Source organism: Phaseolus vulgaris, chromosome 10, assembly GCF_000499845.2.
Source record: "Phaseolus vulgaris cultivar G19833 chromosome 10, P. vulgaris v2.0, whole genome shotgun sequence".
NCBI lineage: Eukaryota > Viridiplantae > Streptophyta > Magnoliopsida > Fabales > Fabaceae > Phaseolus > Phaseolus vulgaris.
The window spans coordinates 7,646,221-7,663,330 of record NC_023750.2 but is presented as its reverse complement, the minus strand read 5'-3'; the positions used below and the strand labels follow the sequence as shown (position 1 = coordinate 7,663,330).

At 32.2% G+C, this 17,110-nt stretch overlaps 2 protein-coding genes across 2 annotated transcripts; one reads left to right on the top strand and one right to left on the bottom strand.

The window, feature by feature from the left end:
• The first annotated feature begins 256 nt into the window (after positions 1-256).
• On the top strand, positions 257-1,880 carry LOC137818830 (phospholipase A(1) DAD1, chloroplastic-like). Its single transcript, XM_068622454.1, has one exon. The coding sequence runs from the start codon at positions 309-311 to the stop codon at positions 1,563-1,565; it is 1,257 nt and encodes a 418-aa protein (XP_068478555.1). The 5' UTR covers positions 257-308; the 3' UTR covers positions 1,566-1,880.
• An 839-nt stretch (positions 1,881-2,719) lies between these two features.
• Positions 2,720-9,278, bottom strand: LOC137818780 (uncharacterized). Its single transcript, XM_068622388.1, has 7 exons — positions 8,937-9,278; positions 7,823-7,861; positions 7,463-7,600; positions 5,264-5,403; positions 5,018-5,109; positions 4,623-4,738; positions 2,720-3,543 (listed from the first exon to the last, which is right to left on the bottom strand). Exons 1-7 carry the CDS (start codon positions 9,084-9,086, stop codon positions 3,127-3,129), a joined length of 1,092 nt encoding a protein of 363 aa, XP_068478489.1. The 5' UTR covers positions 9,087-9,278; the 3' UTR covers positions 2,720-3,126.
• Positions 9,279-17,110: the final 7,832 nt, after the last annotated feature.

The window sequence follows — 17,110 nt, the reverse complement described above, 5'->3', positions numbered from 1 at the left end:
ATAGTCTCATCCATTAAATTCAATATCCCTTTAAGTGAAAACTATAGATCATATATATACTTGCACTTGCATCATGAAGATTAAATTGTCTTATCTTTTTAGAAACAATAGTAAATAATTTGAAAAGGGCACACATGTATGTAAGATTAAATGAATAGAAAGAGAAGTTAGTATAATACATAAGAATAAATTCATATGATAAAAATATTCAACCCCACCACCAACACCACCCTCCACTTTCTTCTTTTTTTTTCCCCATATATAAAGGTCATGCAAATACCTAAATTGCAATAGCCATAGTCACAATAATGAAGCTTGGTGTGAGAGTAGGTTCAATCCAACCACATGCACCACCCTCTATTTCCCAATCCAATACTTCTCCATCTTTCAAATCCAACATAAGCTCACAATTCAACAAGTCTTTGCGACCATGGAACCAACTCAAGCTTCACTCAGCCAAATGCAACTTCCCCAACCTCCGAAACAAATGGAAGCAATACCAAGGAATCAACCATTGGGAAGGCTTGTTGGATCCTCTTGATGACAACCTACGATGGGAAATCCTAAGATATGGCCACTTTGTAGATGCTACCTATACCTCTTTTGACTTCGACCCTTCTTCTCTAACCTATGCCAAATCTCTTTACTCCAAAAAATCACTTCTCAAAAAATGTGGTTTGGGAAAGTATGGTTATCGAATAAGCAAATATCTATATGTGACGTGTGGAATTCACATGCCAAAATGCATAAACAAAATTTTTAAGAAGTTGTTTACTCGATCAAGTTTGATTGGTTATGTGGCAATATGTGTAAATGAGAAAGAAATTACACGACTTGGTCGAAGAGACATTGTGGTTTCTCTCAGAGGAACAATTACATGTTTGGAGTGGTTGGAAAATTTACGTGTGTTCTTAACACACTTGCCGGGTGTTGTGAAGGGAGAAGATGATGTTGGTCCAATGGTGCAGAAGGGTTTTTTGAGCCTTTACACGTCCAAAATCACCCCACATGGAAGTTTGCAAGAGATGATAAGAAAAGAGATTGGAAGACTGATTCAAAGGTACACCAATGAGCCTCTTAGTTTAACCCTAACGGGTCACAGTCTTGGAGCAGCACTAGCCATTTTGAGTGCATATGATATAACTACTACTTTCAACAATGCACCAATGGTTACTGTTATATCATTTGGTGGACCTCGTGTGGGAAATGGGAGTTTTAGGAACCAGTTGGAACAAAAAGGGATTAAGATACTGAGAATAGTGAACTCTGATGATGTTGTCACAAAAGTTCCAGGGCTTTTTGTGAATTTTGATGAAGTGGTAAGTGATGAAGATGTTGGTGTGGGGATTTGGTCAAAATGGTTTTACAAGTACATACAAAATATGAAATTGGTGTATGTTGACATTGGACAAGAGTTGAGGTTAAGTAGCAGAGAGTTTCCATGTCTCAATAAGACAGATGTTGCTATGTGTCATGACCTCAAAACATATCTTCATTTGGTCAAAAATTTTGTAAGCTCCTCTTGTGCTTGCAAACACACAAAAATTCACTCTATTCAGTCATAAACTTGGATCATCTCCATGTATTGAAGAGAAAATATACATATATATATCAGAGAAGAAAATTGTAATTGTAATAGCTCTTCTCTTTTAGTTGATCAATGTATATATTTTTTTCTATATTTTTATATTTTTATAAGAAGGATTCATATTTATAATTTATTCATATTTACATTAGTGTATAAGGTGGAATTTTACTTGTTGATAAGGGTGATTAGGTTGGATGTAGTTGCGGAAAAAATTTTAAACATGAAACTTGAACCAATTAATAGGTTTTCTCTACTCATTTATTTTTCAGATTGATCAAGTTAACTATATACTGATGTTATTAACATTTTTATTTTCATTCAAAAAACAAGAACAAAGGCATGAAGAAATTAAACAAATTTAATAAATTAAAATATAAAAAAGGAAACATTTGAAAATTTATATGTAAAAATAAATGAGTTTTTTTGTAGAAAGAATTCTAAATCTTTCCATTAACTAAATTTTGTTAATGTCATATTAGCTTAATATAAAAAATAAAAATAATATACACAATATTGCTTTTATAATTCCTAAAAACTTTACAATTATTATTTGTTTAAAATTCTATAGTTGTGGTATTGTTTCTGTAAGTGTAGTAAAATATCAATATACACCATTTTGAACATGCTTATTTTGACTAAAATATGCAATCGAAATTATAGAAATTGACTGAATAAATAAATAAATATTCTTTTCTGTAAAGTTTGGTTAAGTTTTACTTCACGATAAATTATCATATTTTCTGTTGTCCTCGTAATTATTTTAATCTTTAAAACGTTATCTAAATAATCTTATTTTACTATTTAAAGCGCCATCCATGTAATTGTTTAGACAAAAATAATAATATTTTATTACGTACCAAAAAAAGTTATTTTTTTTAGAAATCAAAAACAAAACTCAAAAATTTGAAGAATGAAAACATATTTGAATCTTAAATAATTTAGAGAAAGGACAGAATTAGTTGGAAGCAGTAAACCTATAAATCATATAGAAACAAAATGCCATTTAAGGTAGTTTGGATAAACTTCTCCATCGAAAAAAAGGGGGAGGGACCACAAATTCCACAGAGGAGAGAAGAGTGTTGCAGTGCTGGTTCATTCTGCAAGAACTGCAACACCAGGCTCAAAATTCAGTTAGGCTCAATGCTCATTTCTTGAATATAATTAAAAGTAGCATCCACAACTTCATATAAAAAATCTCTGATTAAGAAAATATTATTACCAGTAACTTGATTGCAAAATCAATCATAAAAGGGAAAAAAAAAACACAGCAAATTGTGTAAACAAAAGCACCATGTGCTTGTCTTCCCTTTGCTTCTTCTTCTGCTTCTCCAGCACCCCTTTAACTAAAAAAGGGCATGAGGCACAGATGTGTGTCTTTTTCTACTATCTGTACTTTGTTTTCACCTTTTGAACATATATCTGATAATAAAACCTAAAGTATGTTTGTCTTTTCATCAAATAAAGCAAAATCTACTTCCAATTTCCACATCCACATTGCTAAACCAAACACGCTGCTATACCAGTGAGAGACATCACTTCTATTGCTTATTGCTAGGACTATCTCTTCTTACCCACTGTTGTACTGGTTTTCTGGTATTTCTTACAGTTGAACTAGAGTGGTTGTCACTTCTTGCTTTCTGCCTCCTTGGACCGAAATTCCTCTGCCTGCTAGAACTAGCTCCATTGGATGTCCCACCGGCTTGTTTTCCTGACACAACTGCAGGTGGTTCATTTTGTGTCTGCTCATCAGATTCCTTGGTTGGTGTAGAGCTCGGCATTGCAACTGGTTGTGGAAGATACATACCAGGTAATATGACTATATCTTTTTTGGGTTCAATCAAGCCACTGTTCTCCTTCTGTAAATTTAGGATCGCTTCAAATTTCTGTCTCCTAATCATCTCATCCTCTGATTGAAGGACCGTTTCCTCGTCCTTGAGTTCTTCATTGTCTGAACTCTGAAAACAAGGACTAACTTCAAGATCAACATATAAGGAACTAATATTCAAAACAAGATTGTTATCATTCAACCAATTTTTTGGCAGTAATATTAAGCTTGAAGTGTTGACACAATCCATCAAAATGTTGACCCTATAAGGCTACAACTGAAATTGATTCTTGGTTTTGAGACCTCATTCTCTACAATCAGTAAATGGTGGGCAAAAACTTCACTTCTATATTACAAGAGTAAAACTTACAAAGAACATGAATCACAAGCATCCAACAGTATACCACAAACAGAGACTCGGTCGAAATATATATTTCTGAAAAAATTCCAATTCTTCTATTACACAGCCTAAATATCAGATTCAACTCAACACATCAAAATAGTCTAAAACAAACACATTCTTGTAATGCATATAAAATAACGATTAGTGAAAACTATCTGTGATTGAGAATAGGATGGTAGTGAAAATCTAAACAGTGAAACTGAGCATTTTACAAGTATGAGAAAAAAGTTTGCTGACTGGTAAAATTGGCTGCCTGTGTGCCACATGACTGCCCTAGGGGTACAGCAGGAAATTTCCAATGGAAAGTAGTGTGGTGTGCAGTGCAGACCAACTGGATGTTGAGAGATTTTATGTAAACACAACTAGTATGAATACCTAAAATGTAAAAAGCAGGTTGAAATAGTTTGTACAGAGACTTCCATCTTTGAAAAGTGTAAATAGGTTCTCAGTCTCGCTTATTCAAATCCATTGAACATTGCTTTTAATGCTACAAAATGGAATTGAGAATCTACGTTTTCTTTTCATATATCTCCATACTTCGAAAGATGAGGTCATCATGTGTTAATTTAAACTTCCAAATCATATTACTTAACCATTAAATTATCATCGGGTTCTCCTGAATAAAGGAAAACATTGTTTACTCTAAGCAGTGAGAACAATTCTATCAGATTGCAAGTATTGACCCAAAAGGCAATTCATCCATGTTCCAACTAGGCCTATCATCTAACTCCGAGCCATTTAGACAAACAAATACAAGCCAATAATGAAATTCTCATTATGCAGTAGAGTTGAAACAAATAACTTACCAATTGGGAAGAATATGATCCAACTAGGGCAAGCACGTGGTCCAAATCCTTGGCAAGAAAAGGTTTGCGACAGACTGGGCAGTTTCCAACACTCTCCTCCATTTTCTTATGCTTATCTAACAATTAAAAAACATAAATTCCTTGAGAACATATTATACTATGGATTCTCATGGTTTTTTATTAGGACTGCATTAAAGCAGGACAAAAGAGACTGAGATTAGACCCAATTAGAAACTGAAAATTATTGATATACTTGAGAAGCTAATTGTTTCTCACGAGGATTTTCTACAGAATATATTAGCTCTCCAAGCTTCTACGTTTTGGTCGTAAAATAGAAAATTTTCATATCGAAAACTATGTTTAATCTTGTAAAAAATGCCTCCAATTATCCATACCTTGGTTACGATGTGCAGCTGTACTATCTGTATTGGCAGAGTCTGATTCTTTAGAATTTTGAAGCCATTTCCACCATCTAATGATACACTCACTGCCAGTTATAGACAATTACTAATTAGAATTTAGATATGAAAATCTAATGCTAAGCCATGAAAAAATATACTCATAAAAATTCTAAAAGTCTAATGTTATACACGTGAAAACAGAAGGGGAAAAAATCAGAATTATAAAATTAATAGAAGCACCTGTGAAAGCAATGAAAACAAGACATTAACTTCATAAAAGGCAAACTTTCGCTTTGCTGATCTTCTGGGACCAAAGGGAATAAACACAGTGGACAATCACCATCAGGATGATTCATAGCTGAAAGTTTCTCAACAGCTTCCTTCAGATACATTTCAACAATCAATTATCAATCATTATTGTTGAAAAACTATATTTAATATGACACATCGATTTTCCTGCTCTGCAACTATCATGTTATCCAAAACTATATTAGAAACTATGAAGCAACAAATTAACATGTTATCAACAAAACAATAGCAAAAGAAAGTAAAGAGTGAATTTTAATGAATGAGTATGAGTCTGCAGTCCTACACGATTAAGCAATATTTTAATCATTAATATTTCTCATTTTTCATTTTGTTTGGCAAGACAATAAAGTAGTTTCTAGCTCTTTAAAAACAGCAAAGAAAATAGTTTTTTGATAAAAGAGCTTATCTCACCAGTTTATAACATTTTTTTAAAACACTACTTTGTATAGAATTTGAGCTTTTAACCTCATAAGCTTACTGTTTTTTTTTCCAACTTTTATCCCTTTTTTTAAGATTCCAACTCTTATCCTTATTATTACTATTTTAGTATAATTCCTCACTTCACCTTCTTATCTTCAAAATTCCTTCACACTCTCTCTCACTCTCATCAAATATCATTTCTTATAATCTCATTTCATTAGATAAATATATTTAGAAAAAAGGAATAAAACTATAAAAAAAAATCCTCATAAGAAAGTGGAATTTAAGTCTAACTCAATCTTACAAAATCAGCTTAGTAAGGTACGGTCTGCACCCACTTATATGCTACAATTTGACTATATCTCTACTTGATGTGGGATCTACAACACACCCTCTCACACTAAGAACTAGACATCTCGAGCGGGGGACTATGGGGGAACCTGATGGCTGACACGATAAGTCCAACAAACTTGACTAGGATAAGTTTTGACTCACATCCAAATATTTAAGATGATAAATTATTTGAATTTTTGAAATAAAAAAACCATGAAAAATGAGAATTATTTGAAAATATATATAGTTTAAAAATTTTAGAATTATGGATAAATAATCAAGTACGTTATTTATCAAATAATTCAACAACCACTTTTGTCAAACATTTTAATTCAATCAACTTACATATTAGCTTAAAGATTCAAACTTTATAACTTTTTAAATTTAGCTTACTTTACAGCATTTAGCTAGCTCATCCACTAGTTTTGCCAGACACACCCTTTGTCTTCTAAAACTAAGGTAACCAAATATTTCAAGACAAAGATATGAAGAAATGCTGTAATCCATACATATATGTTGCTTAATTAACAATTTACCAAGGGACTCAACGCAACTAATAGGTTACAACAGTATTCACATGAAATTTTAAGTTTATAGACCTCATATAACTAAATTATACTCCCAATGCAGACTACAGGAATCTGAAGCATAAGAGAATGTGTATGTGACAGAGGAATGGGCCACAGGTAGTTTCAGGTGTAGAGGAAGAAAAAGGGAGGGTAAGCTGGAGCTGGAACTAAATGAGTCACTCACACAGGGAAGCAAGTCCCTCAAAGCAGTTGTGGAATATGGAGACCCTTGTTTGACAATAGAATGCATAATTTAAAGCAAGCTTGTACCCAATTTCTACTGTAACAGTATGGCTAGGTTTTCTACCTGAAGCTTCTCATGCACCATCCTAACTCCCTCATCCTGAGCTTATTTCTTCTGTACCACTGATTTGGTCGTATCATCAAGTCTCAATCTGCCCATAAATTTGAATTATTGGCCAAGAAACCAAAAACACAGACTGACTCCTGTTACTTCATTTAAACTAATGAAGATTTTCCCCCTGCTTTTCAGAACTTTCTACATTTGCCTCATTACTTTAAAGCATTTAGATTCAAGAGTCTTCCTAAATATCAAAGACTTGAGTGCATATGAACTCATTTACTGATAAATATCAGCAGACTTGGGGGAAATGGGCATTATTTTTATTAGTTCTTCTCATCTCAGCCAGGACCAAAGCAAAAATGAGATCGAAGTAGATGCTATAGAGTTTACAGACTAAATGCTCATAAGATTATCCACAAACAAGGGACATACATGTATAAAGTAAAACCATCATTATTATTGTTTCAAAATGTGCAGCAGCTAGATCAATGATGCAACTGTTACCTCACAAAGAGCTACAAGCATTAAACAAGGGGAGATCTCACGGGCTTTACTTTGTATGTAATTTAATAGATGTTTCTGTCTCTGTTCATCCAGACCCTTGCAATCCACAAGCTCAATAGAAGGTGGTTCTTTTGGATACTATAACAAGAAAGGAGACAATAGTTAATTTTCTAAGTTACTTTACTACCTATAAGGGAAACCCCATTTAAGAGACTAGGTGCATCTGTATAAGTCAAACTACCTCTAAGAAAACCACAAAGTCTATACATATACAAAGGAAATGTAGTACCCCAACCTACTGCATTTGAAAGTAACAGTTAACTTTCCTCGGATCACATGTGTATTTACAGCAAAATATACCTGTGAGGTAGCTCGTATCTCCAGAACAGCTTCTACAAACTGCAAAGAAAATTAACATAAAAAAATACTAACAATCAGACACTTGCTCCAGTGGCAGAGCTGCACATCTAAAATCAACACCAACAGATTAAGGGGGTATATAACTTTAAATCAACACCAACATTAATACACTTGAATTTAATTTTATACATCAACAATCTCATTATTTTTACATTGTCACAATCTCAAAAACAAAATTAACAAAGCAAACCCCCATTCCAGTGACTTACATTATAAGCATCCATCACGTCAGTCCTTAATTTTACAAAAAAATCTACTTCAGTCCCTAACTTTACAAAAAGTCACTCATTCTGCCATTTTAATTCTACTGTCTCTTTGCACCAAAACACTAAACACCAAAGTGAGAATTATGCAAAGTCTCATAACTTATAATTCCAGATAGAAGGGAGGAATACACAAATTTCATAACACAAATAACTACACCCTTTGTGCTACATACATTATTACATGGTCCAAGGCTACCATATATCCATGATCCCAGCCAGTTTTCACATGACATGGAGTTTTCAACTTACAAAAAAAGTTAAACTCAGTTATGTGTTAGGTGATTGGAAAGGAACTATGGTGATTCTCTGGACAATCTAATAATTTCCTGCACTATAGCTAAACCTTCCAGCTTATTAAATTAACATAACTCTATCACAATTTTGTTATGATAATAAATAACATTGGTACAAAGTATCCATCAACTTCACTAGTGATTGATTTCTGCCTAGAAATCCGTACACCTTTAGAAGGGTATCCTTCCGATCACGATTCTCACCTTAACAGAACCGAGTCTAGTTTCACTCCAACCAATGACTTAAGGTCTCTCATTTCAACCACCTTTTTTTATGAATTTTCTCATCAACAGGTCTCAAGTTTAAAATATTGATGAAGTTACCTGAATCTGGTTCCACTCTAATGGCATAAATCTCTATGTAATATAATAAAACACTGCATCTTAAGAGCAATTTTATGTGCAACATTTAATTTGAGGGGGTTGGTGAAATAAAAGGAAACAATGAATTACAGTGAAATTGAAGGGAGATAATGAAATAGAGAAGGGAAAAACCTGTTGGGAGGAAACATCAGCTGTTCTGGGTTTGAGAAAGAGGTGGAAATGGGGAGGAAATGAACTGAGAAGGACGCAATCGGTTCCATACACGGCTTCCACTGCTTCAACTTCAGCCACCAATTCTTCTTCTTCTTCTTCGTTGCCCATTCTCTGGTTTTCCTTTTGCGTTGCAATCAGATTGTGAGCTGAAGCGCCAATTTGAGTTTGATGAGATAACCACAAATCAAAACATTGATTTCATGAAGAAGGTTTTGGTCTTTGTGGTTTTTCTCTGATTTGATTCTTTTTCATTTTTTTTTTCTAAACTTCAACATGTTTTTTTTTAAATACTTTTTTTTCATTTCACAAAATTGTAGATTTAGTTCTTAAAACAAATTGAGTTGTTTCTCATCAAATCAATTTCATTTGAAGGAATAAAAATAATTTGAATTTTATTTTAATAAATTCTAAGAATTTATTAAAATAAAAAAATTCACGTATCCAATCATTCTTGTCATATTTAATAGTGAACTTATTTAATTATAGGTCTTAGTTTATAGGTCTCTCTTTTTATCATGTAAATGATAATATTAAGAGGGAACAAAACTAATATATTTTTGTAGGATTGAATTTACATCTTTTTAAAGACTTAAGAAAATAATTAACATATTTATTTCTTTTAGGAATATTACTTTAAATTTATTGTATAATATGCGAAAATTAAATTTAACAATCTTGGAATACAAATGATTTAGAATAAAATATATTTATTTATATTACTTCAATTACTCATATTGTTTATATTGTTTAGATGGTATGGAAGATGTGAAATTATGTCAAATTGCCACACAACATGCATCTTGGCACTACCATAAACACAATTCATTAATAAAGAAGATCATGGAAAGAAGCAAGCTCTATATAAATTGTTTCGAAAATCTCTAAGTGTCTGTTTGGATCAGGGGTGTACTGTTCCTGCAGACGGAAGTGAGGGTGCACCCCCTGTTTGGATCCACAAATGGCAGCGTGTGAGAGGGCGCGGAAGGGAGTGAGAGAGGGCTGAGGCTTTCTGCTCAAAGTTGCGGCAAGGAGATTCTTAAATCTGTAAAATTACCTATATATCCTCATTCTTTCATAATATTTACCATTCACATTCCAATATTTTTAAACTATATTGCACATATCATAAAACATAAAAAATATTAAATATATTTTATTTCAAATATATTTAAATAATGATAATAAATATTAATTAAAATCATTTAATTTTATTCTAAATAAACTTTAAATATCCAAGAAATATTTAATATATTCATAATAAAAATAAATATATTAAATATGTTTTTAATAAAATGAAAATACCTATATACCTAAAAATATATTTATATATTTATAATAATAAAAATTATTATATTTTAAATTATATATTATAATAATCTAGATTTTGATTTATTAATGTGAATACAAAATTCATTTAAATATTTAACTTCTAACAAGGATTAAAATGTTATTAGTGAGGATGTCTTTTCTTTTTCTAATTAACATTATTATGTTTTTTATTTTTACATAATTTCAAAATTACAAACAAATTAACATGTCTTTGTCTTTTTTCGGATAAAATGTAATGACTTTATATTATATATTTTGACAACTAGTTAATGTTCTAAATATCTATTTTTAAAAAATATATATATTTATTGATAATAATGAAAATCATTATTAAAAATAATTATATTTATATAACATAACATAATTTAAAGGATCATAAATAATATTAAAATTATGTAAATAAATTAACTTAAGTAAAAAAATAATTAAATTAATAAAATGTTAAATAATAAAATTATATTTAAATTTTAAATTATAATTCATTATTTCTTTCAATTTTACATTTTTTTGTTTTATTTATAAATTAAACTTTAAATTATTTTAATTAACTAAAATATAAAAAAAATTAATTATTATTTATTCTTCATTTATATAGAAGGATAAATTTGTAATCTTACAACTTTTACTATTCAAAATAATTTATAATATTCTTACAACCATCACATCACTCACCAATTTCAATAAACTTTCTTCACACATCCACTCTAACATACCCCAATCCAAACAACTTCAACTTTCTTCACACTTTCTTCACACTTCTACTCACCCACACTCTCAACTTTTCACTCCCCCACACCCTCTAATCCAAACAAAGCCTAAGGGTGTGTTTGTGTTAGAGGGTGTGGGGAGTGGAAAGTTGAGGGTGAGTGGAGTGGAAGTGTGAAGAAAGTTAAGGTTGTTTGGATTGGGGTATGTTAGAGTGGATGTGTGAGGAAAGTTTATTGGAAATTGTGAGTGATGTGATAGTTGTAAGAATATTATAAATTATTTTGAATAGTAAAGTTTGTGAGATTACAATTTTACCCTTGTATATAAAAAAAGAATAAATAATGATTAATCCTATTTCATATTTTAGTTAATTATAATTTAAAATTAAAGTATAATTATATTATTTAACATTTTATTAATTAAGAATGATTTTTTATTTAAGTTAATTTATTTACATAATTTTAATATTATAAATGATTTTATAAATTATGTTATGTTATATATATACAAATATATATAAAATTAATTTTAATAATAATTTCCATTATTATGAATAGCAAAATGAATATATTTTAAAAAGAAAATAGAAATTTAGAATATAACATGAATATTAAGTAGGTGTCAAAATATATAATATAAAGTCATTACATGAAGAACATAATAATGTTAATTAGAAAAAGAAAAGACATTCCTAGTAATAACATTTGAATCCTTCTTGTGGAGACCTTCAAACGGTTTTCTAGAAGACATATCTTATTCCGTTGTATGATAATAATTTCATCTTTTTCATCGGCAACGTCTTCAATGCACCATTTGAAAAAATTACAGCCTAGAACCATGCCACTTCTAATATGTTTTGAAGAAAACAATAAAATTGAACAATGAATAAGTTTAAAATAACATTCTTAAGTTTGTTCCTAATTGAATAAATTTTACCTTGTAGTTGGGACAACCCCAAAAAAATTTTCCAGCATTTTTTTGTGTTGTCGCTATTCTCAAAACAGCAAATTGTCCACAATCACAAATAGGATCAACGAAGGCACTTGTGGTCCCAGTAGTATGGGTAAAAGTACCACGTTTTTGCACACTACAACCAGTACAACTAGATGACGACGTGTTGTAATACGCAAACATTAATGACACTTAACCAATGTTGTCGAAGTAATAAGATAGTAAAAAAGTTGCATTAAAAACAATATGATTATGTAAATAAGTAGCATAAAACCTTAACAATAACAATGTCAACGTCAAAAATAACAAACACAATTCATCAATGTTCAACATGAAACTTAGAAATAAAAATAACAATGACAATAACATAATAATAACACACTCAATGGCCTTGATGACGTCGAATGTCAGCCAGAGTAACCTCCATTCTGTCCATTCGGGTATTCATCTTTTCTATGCCGGACAAAATTTGATTTAACAATTCCCTTTGAGTGGGGTTTTCCTCCTCAGGTTGACCACCTTCAACATCTTGTGGTGGCAATTAATCGTCTTCATCATCTTCTTCGTTTGCATGTTGGGGTCTACCAAGTTGTCATATGCCATTGACCTGGAATATATTTAATTTTGTCATACTTTTTTTACCAAAGTAATGATTCCAGCCTAGCATCATTGCTTGTTCATTGGACAAGTCAAAGCCATACACCTGCAAGATCCTCGTTATCAAATTTGCATATGGGAGAGGCATCTTGTTATCCCGACATTTGATGATCTGTTGCATTATGTAATGAGGCCAATTAATGCGTACATTATTCTTGATTAACCACATCATGAAAATATCTTCATTCAGCAGTTGTGCATAGTTGCTTCCTCGAGGGCACAAGATATGCACCCATGTGTAATGCAACAGTCGGTCATTCATCTTCAGACTACCGACATTTTTCAGATTTTCACCTTGAACATCTTCACGAATCATGGTGGATAGTGCTAGTGCTCGATCAAAATTCACTTCCTCAGGGATCGTCCCGGGGGTTAACTTAAGACCGTCATACCGTAGATGAGCAATGGTCATCCAATCCACTTCTTTGATGTGTATCATTTTTCCGCAAATCTCAATGGCAAGGTGACCAGCAGGTGTGAATTTTGCATTTGTATAAAAAAACCCTTACCAAATCCTCATAATACGGAAGATTAATTCTGAGGAAAGGTTGTAAACCTTGCCAATTTAGAAGATTTTGGAATTCAAATCCTAGACCAGCAAAAAATGGAGTATGCATCACTTTTGGTGGTAATACTGCTCTTGCGTGAAAGTTCTTTTCAAAAACCACCATTTGACGCCTGGTACTGAAGTATCTTGAATAATCAAGAACTTCTGGAATCCTCGTTGGTGGAGGAGGAACGTCAACATCTTCTGCTGGAGATTTACCCTTACGGGTTCTGTTACGTTTGTGGGATGATGATGCCATCTACAATGCAATTACTACAATAAATAACTAAACAGAAGTTAACATAATATCATAAAGCAATAATGCAAGTTCAAAAACCAAAATATTACATTGCTAATGAAAGTAGGAGTTCACAAAACAAAATATTAGATGTCCAATAACTAACACAGACAGTCAAACATTACATGCCCAATAACTAAGAAAGAGACTCAAATATTACATGTCCAGCTACTAACAAAGACAGTCAAATATTAGATTAATAATAATTAAAGGTAACCCCCACGCAAAGATATGAAATCAATGCCTAGTCATAAAGCCAAACAATTTTGTCATTCGACGCTCATATGACATCCCAAATAGTTGCTTAACTCTTCCGGGATGGTCACATAAAAACTCATAACATTGATCCATGAGTTGTTCATCTTGAATGTTTAGCTCCACGAGCATTGCCCAAATATCAGACTCTGAGTACTGGTATGAGGCATGGCGTCGATGGTGGTGTACATGCTCAGCATATAGGTCGTTTCTTCCTCTAATTTCGGCAACTATATCTTGAGCTGTCGTTGCCTGTGCACGAGCAATATTAACCAACTGAGAGGCATTTTCATTTTCATCCTTCATTGATGACACGTATTGTTGAAGATTAGTATTCAACATTGCAAATTGTTCATCAATGTCGTACATAGTGGGGCCTTTTCTCTTTGATCCTCGGGATGAGGATGTGCCCGCAGAGCCAGCAGACGGCATAGAAGGAGTGTTTGATGGTGTGTCTGAAGGAGTGTCACTAGATTGGAATTGAGCAGTAGGTGATCGTGGGACGTAGTCATCTGCCTCCTCAAAGTTCGGTGGTTCGGGGATATAATCCATATTATTCTCCCCAAGGTTGACACTGAAATTGGTCATGCCAGGAGGTGAATTCATGTCACGGGTTGTCCTTTCCCGTGGCTCTATCATTAGACCACAACTCCTCCATGAGGTCATAATGGCGAATGGGATTGAAACGCCATTTTGTCGCAGATGGTTTGGCCTACATACATTTCACATATTAGTATATCATTCAAAATGTGAAGTTAAATGTTCATGTTATCATTGTACCTTAATCAGCTCACTCCAAACTTCGTCCTCGGCTTCAAAAAGTTTGGTGGTCTGGTTCCATGCGAAACCACTCAATCCACCAAACAAATCATGGATTTCCCTCCACCTGTCCTTCAGGCTTTTCTGCCGGTTCTTCACATTATTTTTCTTAAGACCCGATAAACCAGCCTCATTTAAAGCCATAACTATGTTAGTGTATCCTTGAGTGGTCCAACTACCATCAATTCTACACCCTTTTCGTACCTCATCAATCATTGCATTGAGCAAAATTAGGTCCATCTCCGTCGTCCACTTGGTGAACTCTCGATAAGAACCTGATGAATTTGAAGCCACATTTTTTCCGCGATCCATCTAATTAACTTAAATAAAGTTAGGATGACAAACATTGAAAAATGCTAGAAAATATATTATTTCATTAAATTAATTGTTTACATAATCTTGCCACATTTCGTTTGCTATAGCGTCCCTAATATCACACCCTATCCTGTAATCATGTTCACGAGCATGGGTGGTGCTTGGTTGGACATCTTGTTCTAACAATTCATTATCTACTTCTTCAAGCAGAGACTCATCATTGTCGATCCCGCGTAGAAAGTTATGCAGAATACAACAAGCTAAAACAATTTTTGTCATAGTATCCACATCATAATGTGGCTCAGTCCCACTGGCTATAATTGGAAAACGTTTTTTAAGCACCCCAAAGGTTCTCTCAATTACGTTCCTAAGTGATGAATGTCGATGATTAAACAACTCTTTTGCATTTTGTGACCCTCTTCGCGAATATTCTTTCAAATGGTATCTCACCCCGCGATAAGGTGTTATTATATTTCGTTTTAACATAAAACCTGCATCACCAAGATAGTATTTTCCTACAAAGATTGTGGAAAACTGGGTTAGTATATATTACTACAACCTTTTAATTTTTCTGCACACCCAATCCCCTATGACTAACCTTCTGGAATAACCAAAGGATCCCCTCGTACCAAAGCATCTTTCAATATCCTTGAATCGGAGGCAGTTCCTTCCCAACCGGCTAAGACATATGTGAACTTCATGTCAAAGTCACAGGCTGCAAATATGTTTTGGGTTGGCCAATCTTTTCTCCCTCGAAAACGAGGCGCATCAGCACGTGCAACCTTAGCACGTACATGACTCCCATCTATGGCCCCTAAACAATCCTAATGTAAACAAAAATTCATAACTTTAATTAACCACAAACTACAGAAGACATTATACATAATTTCAAGTAATGTTTTTATCAACAAACCTTAAAGTAGGGGAAAAATCGACTGTTGTTAAGGATGTGTGGTTCTACAACCGTTCCATTTGGTTGAATTAAGAATTCCCCCTCCAACCTTTAAATGGCACTCAAAACATTATGAAAGTGACGGGAAACTGTTTCTCCAGACCGATGGAAAAAGAATGTCACACTTCGATTCTTCACATTATGCCCAATAATGTGCAGAAATTTCGCTACTTGTTTTTCCACGGTTGATCGATATGCAACTTTAACAAGTCCAGTTCCCCGTATTCGTTCACATAATTTAATGAAAGCTTCCGGTCCCATGCGAATAATGTGACAAGATTGTTCAGTGTGAACCAAGTACTCCATCAATTCTTGTCTGCGACGCTCTTTTCGTGGTTAGGACTCACTGATACAATTGCTTGTAGTAGGCATTGTGCGTAACAATTTCAATCCAAAAGCAATCATACAAAGAATCATGACTGATGCACCTTCATTATTTTTTTTATTTGTTCTTCGATTTGTGAAATTAAGTTCATGTTCGCCGCAACAAGATCGTCATAAATTACAACTGTTTCCTCAAAGTGTACCATCTCTGCCTCGTCATAATTTCTTTCCGAATTCATACCGAACGCGGTTACCGTATCGGTGTAAAAATACACCAATACAGTTACCCTAAAACGTACTTTTAATTAATTTTAATAAAAAAATTAATCAAAATTACTATATCATTCAATAACATAATTTAATCAAACAACAAATAAATATAAACAAATAAAATAAAAATAAAACCTAAAATTTCTATTCCTACTTTTAAAAATACTCATTTTAAATACATTTATTTTTATCTTTGTAATAATTTAAGTACAATCTAAAATAATATTAACTACAGAATATTAATTTTTATTTGGATTCTGTAAACTTATTTATCTTTTGTAATAATTTATTATCAATCCTAAAATAAACTTTTTCTGACTTTTTAAATTACTATAACTTTTTTTTTAACATTTAATACTAACACCAATAATTTATGTGAAATACAAATTAAAAAAAAATACCGGTATTTCTACTTTAAACTTTTACTGTTATTTTTAATTAATACAACATTTTTATAATATTTTTTATTATAACATTAATAAATTATGTTTAATCTACAAAAATGAAAACCCTATCAAAATATTTTTAAAATTTTTAATTCCATTCTGTCAAAATAAATTTTTTTAAATCTGTTTCATAAACAATTCATTTTGAAATAAATAATTACTTTCTAAATTTATAATTAAAATATCAATTAAAAATAGCACTTCTAAAATATCATATAAAAAAAAACCTACAAATTACAAATTTCTATTTCCACTTTAAAA

Coding starts and splice junctions, on each gene's coding strand:
- LOC137818830 (XM_068622454.1), top strand. CDS start 309: ATGAAGCTTGGTGTGAGAGTAGGTTCAATCCAACCACATGCACCACCC.
- LOC137818780 (XM_068622388.1), bottom strand. CDS start 9,086: ATGGGCAACGAAGAAGAAGAAGAAGAATTGGTGGCTGAAGTTGAAGCA. Junction 7,601..7,822: donor AGATACGAGCTACCTCACAG/GTATATTTTGCT, acceptor TTCTTGTTATAG/TATCCAAAAGAACCACCTTC. Junction 5,110..5,263: donor TGTTTTCATTGCTTTCACAG/GTGCTTCTATTA, acceptor TATAACTGGCAG/TGAGTGTATCATTAGATGGT.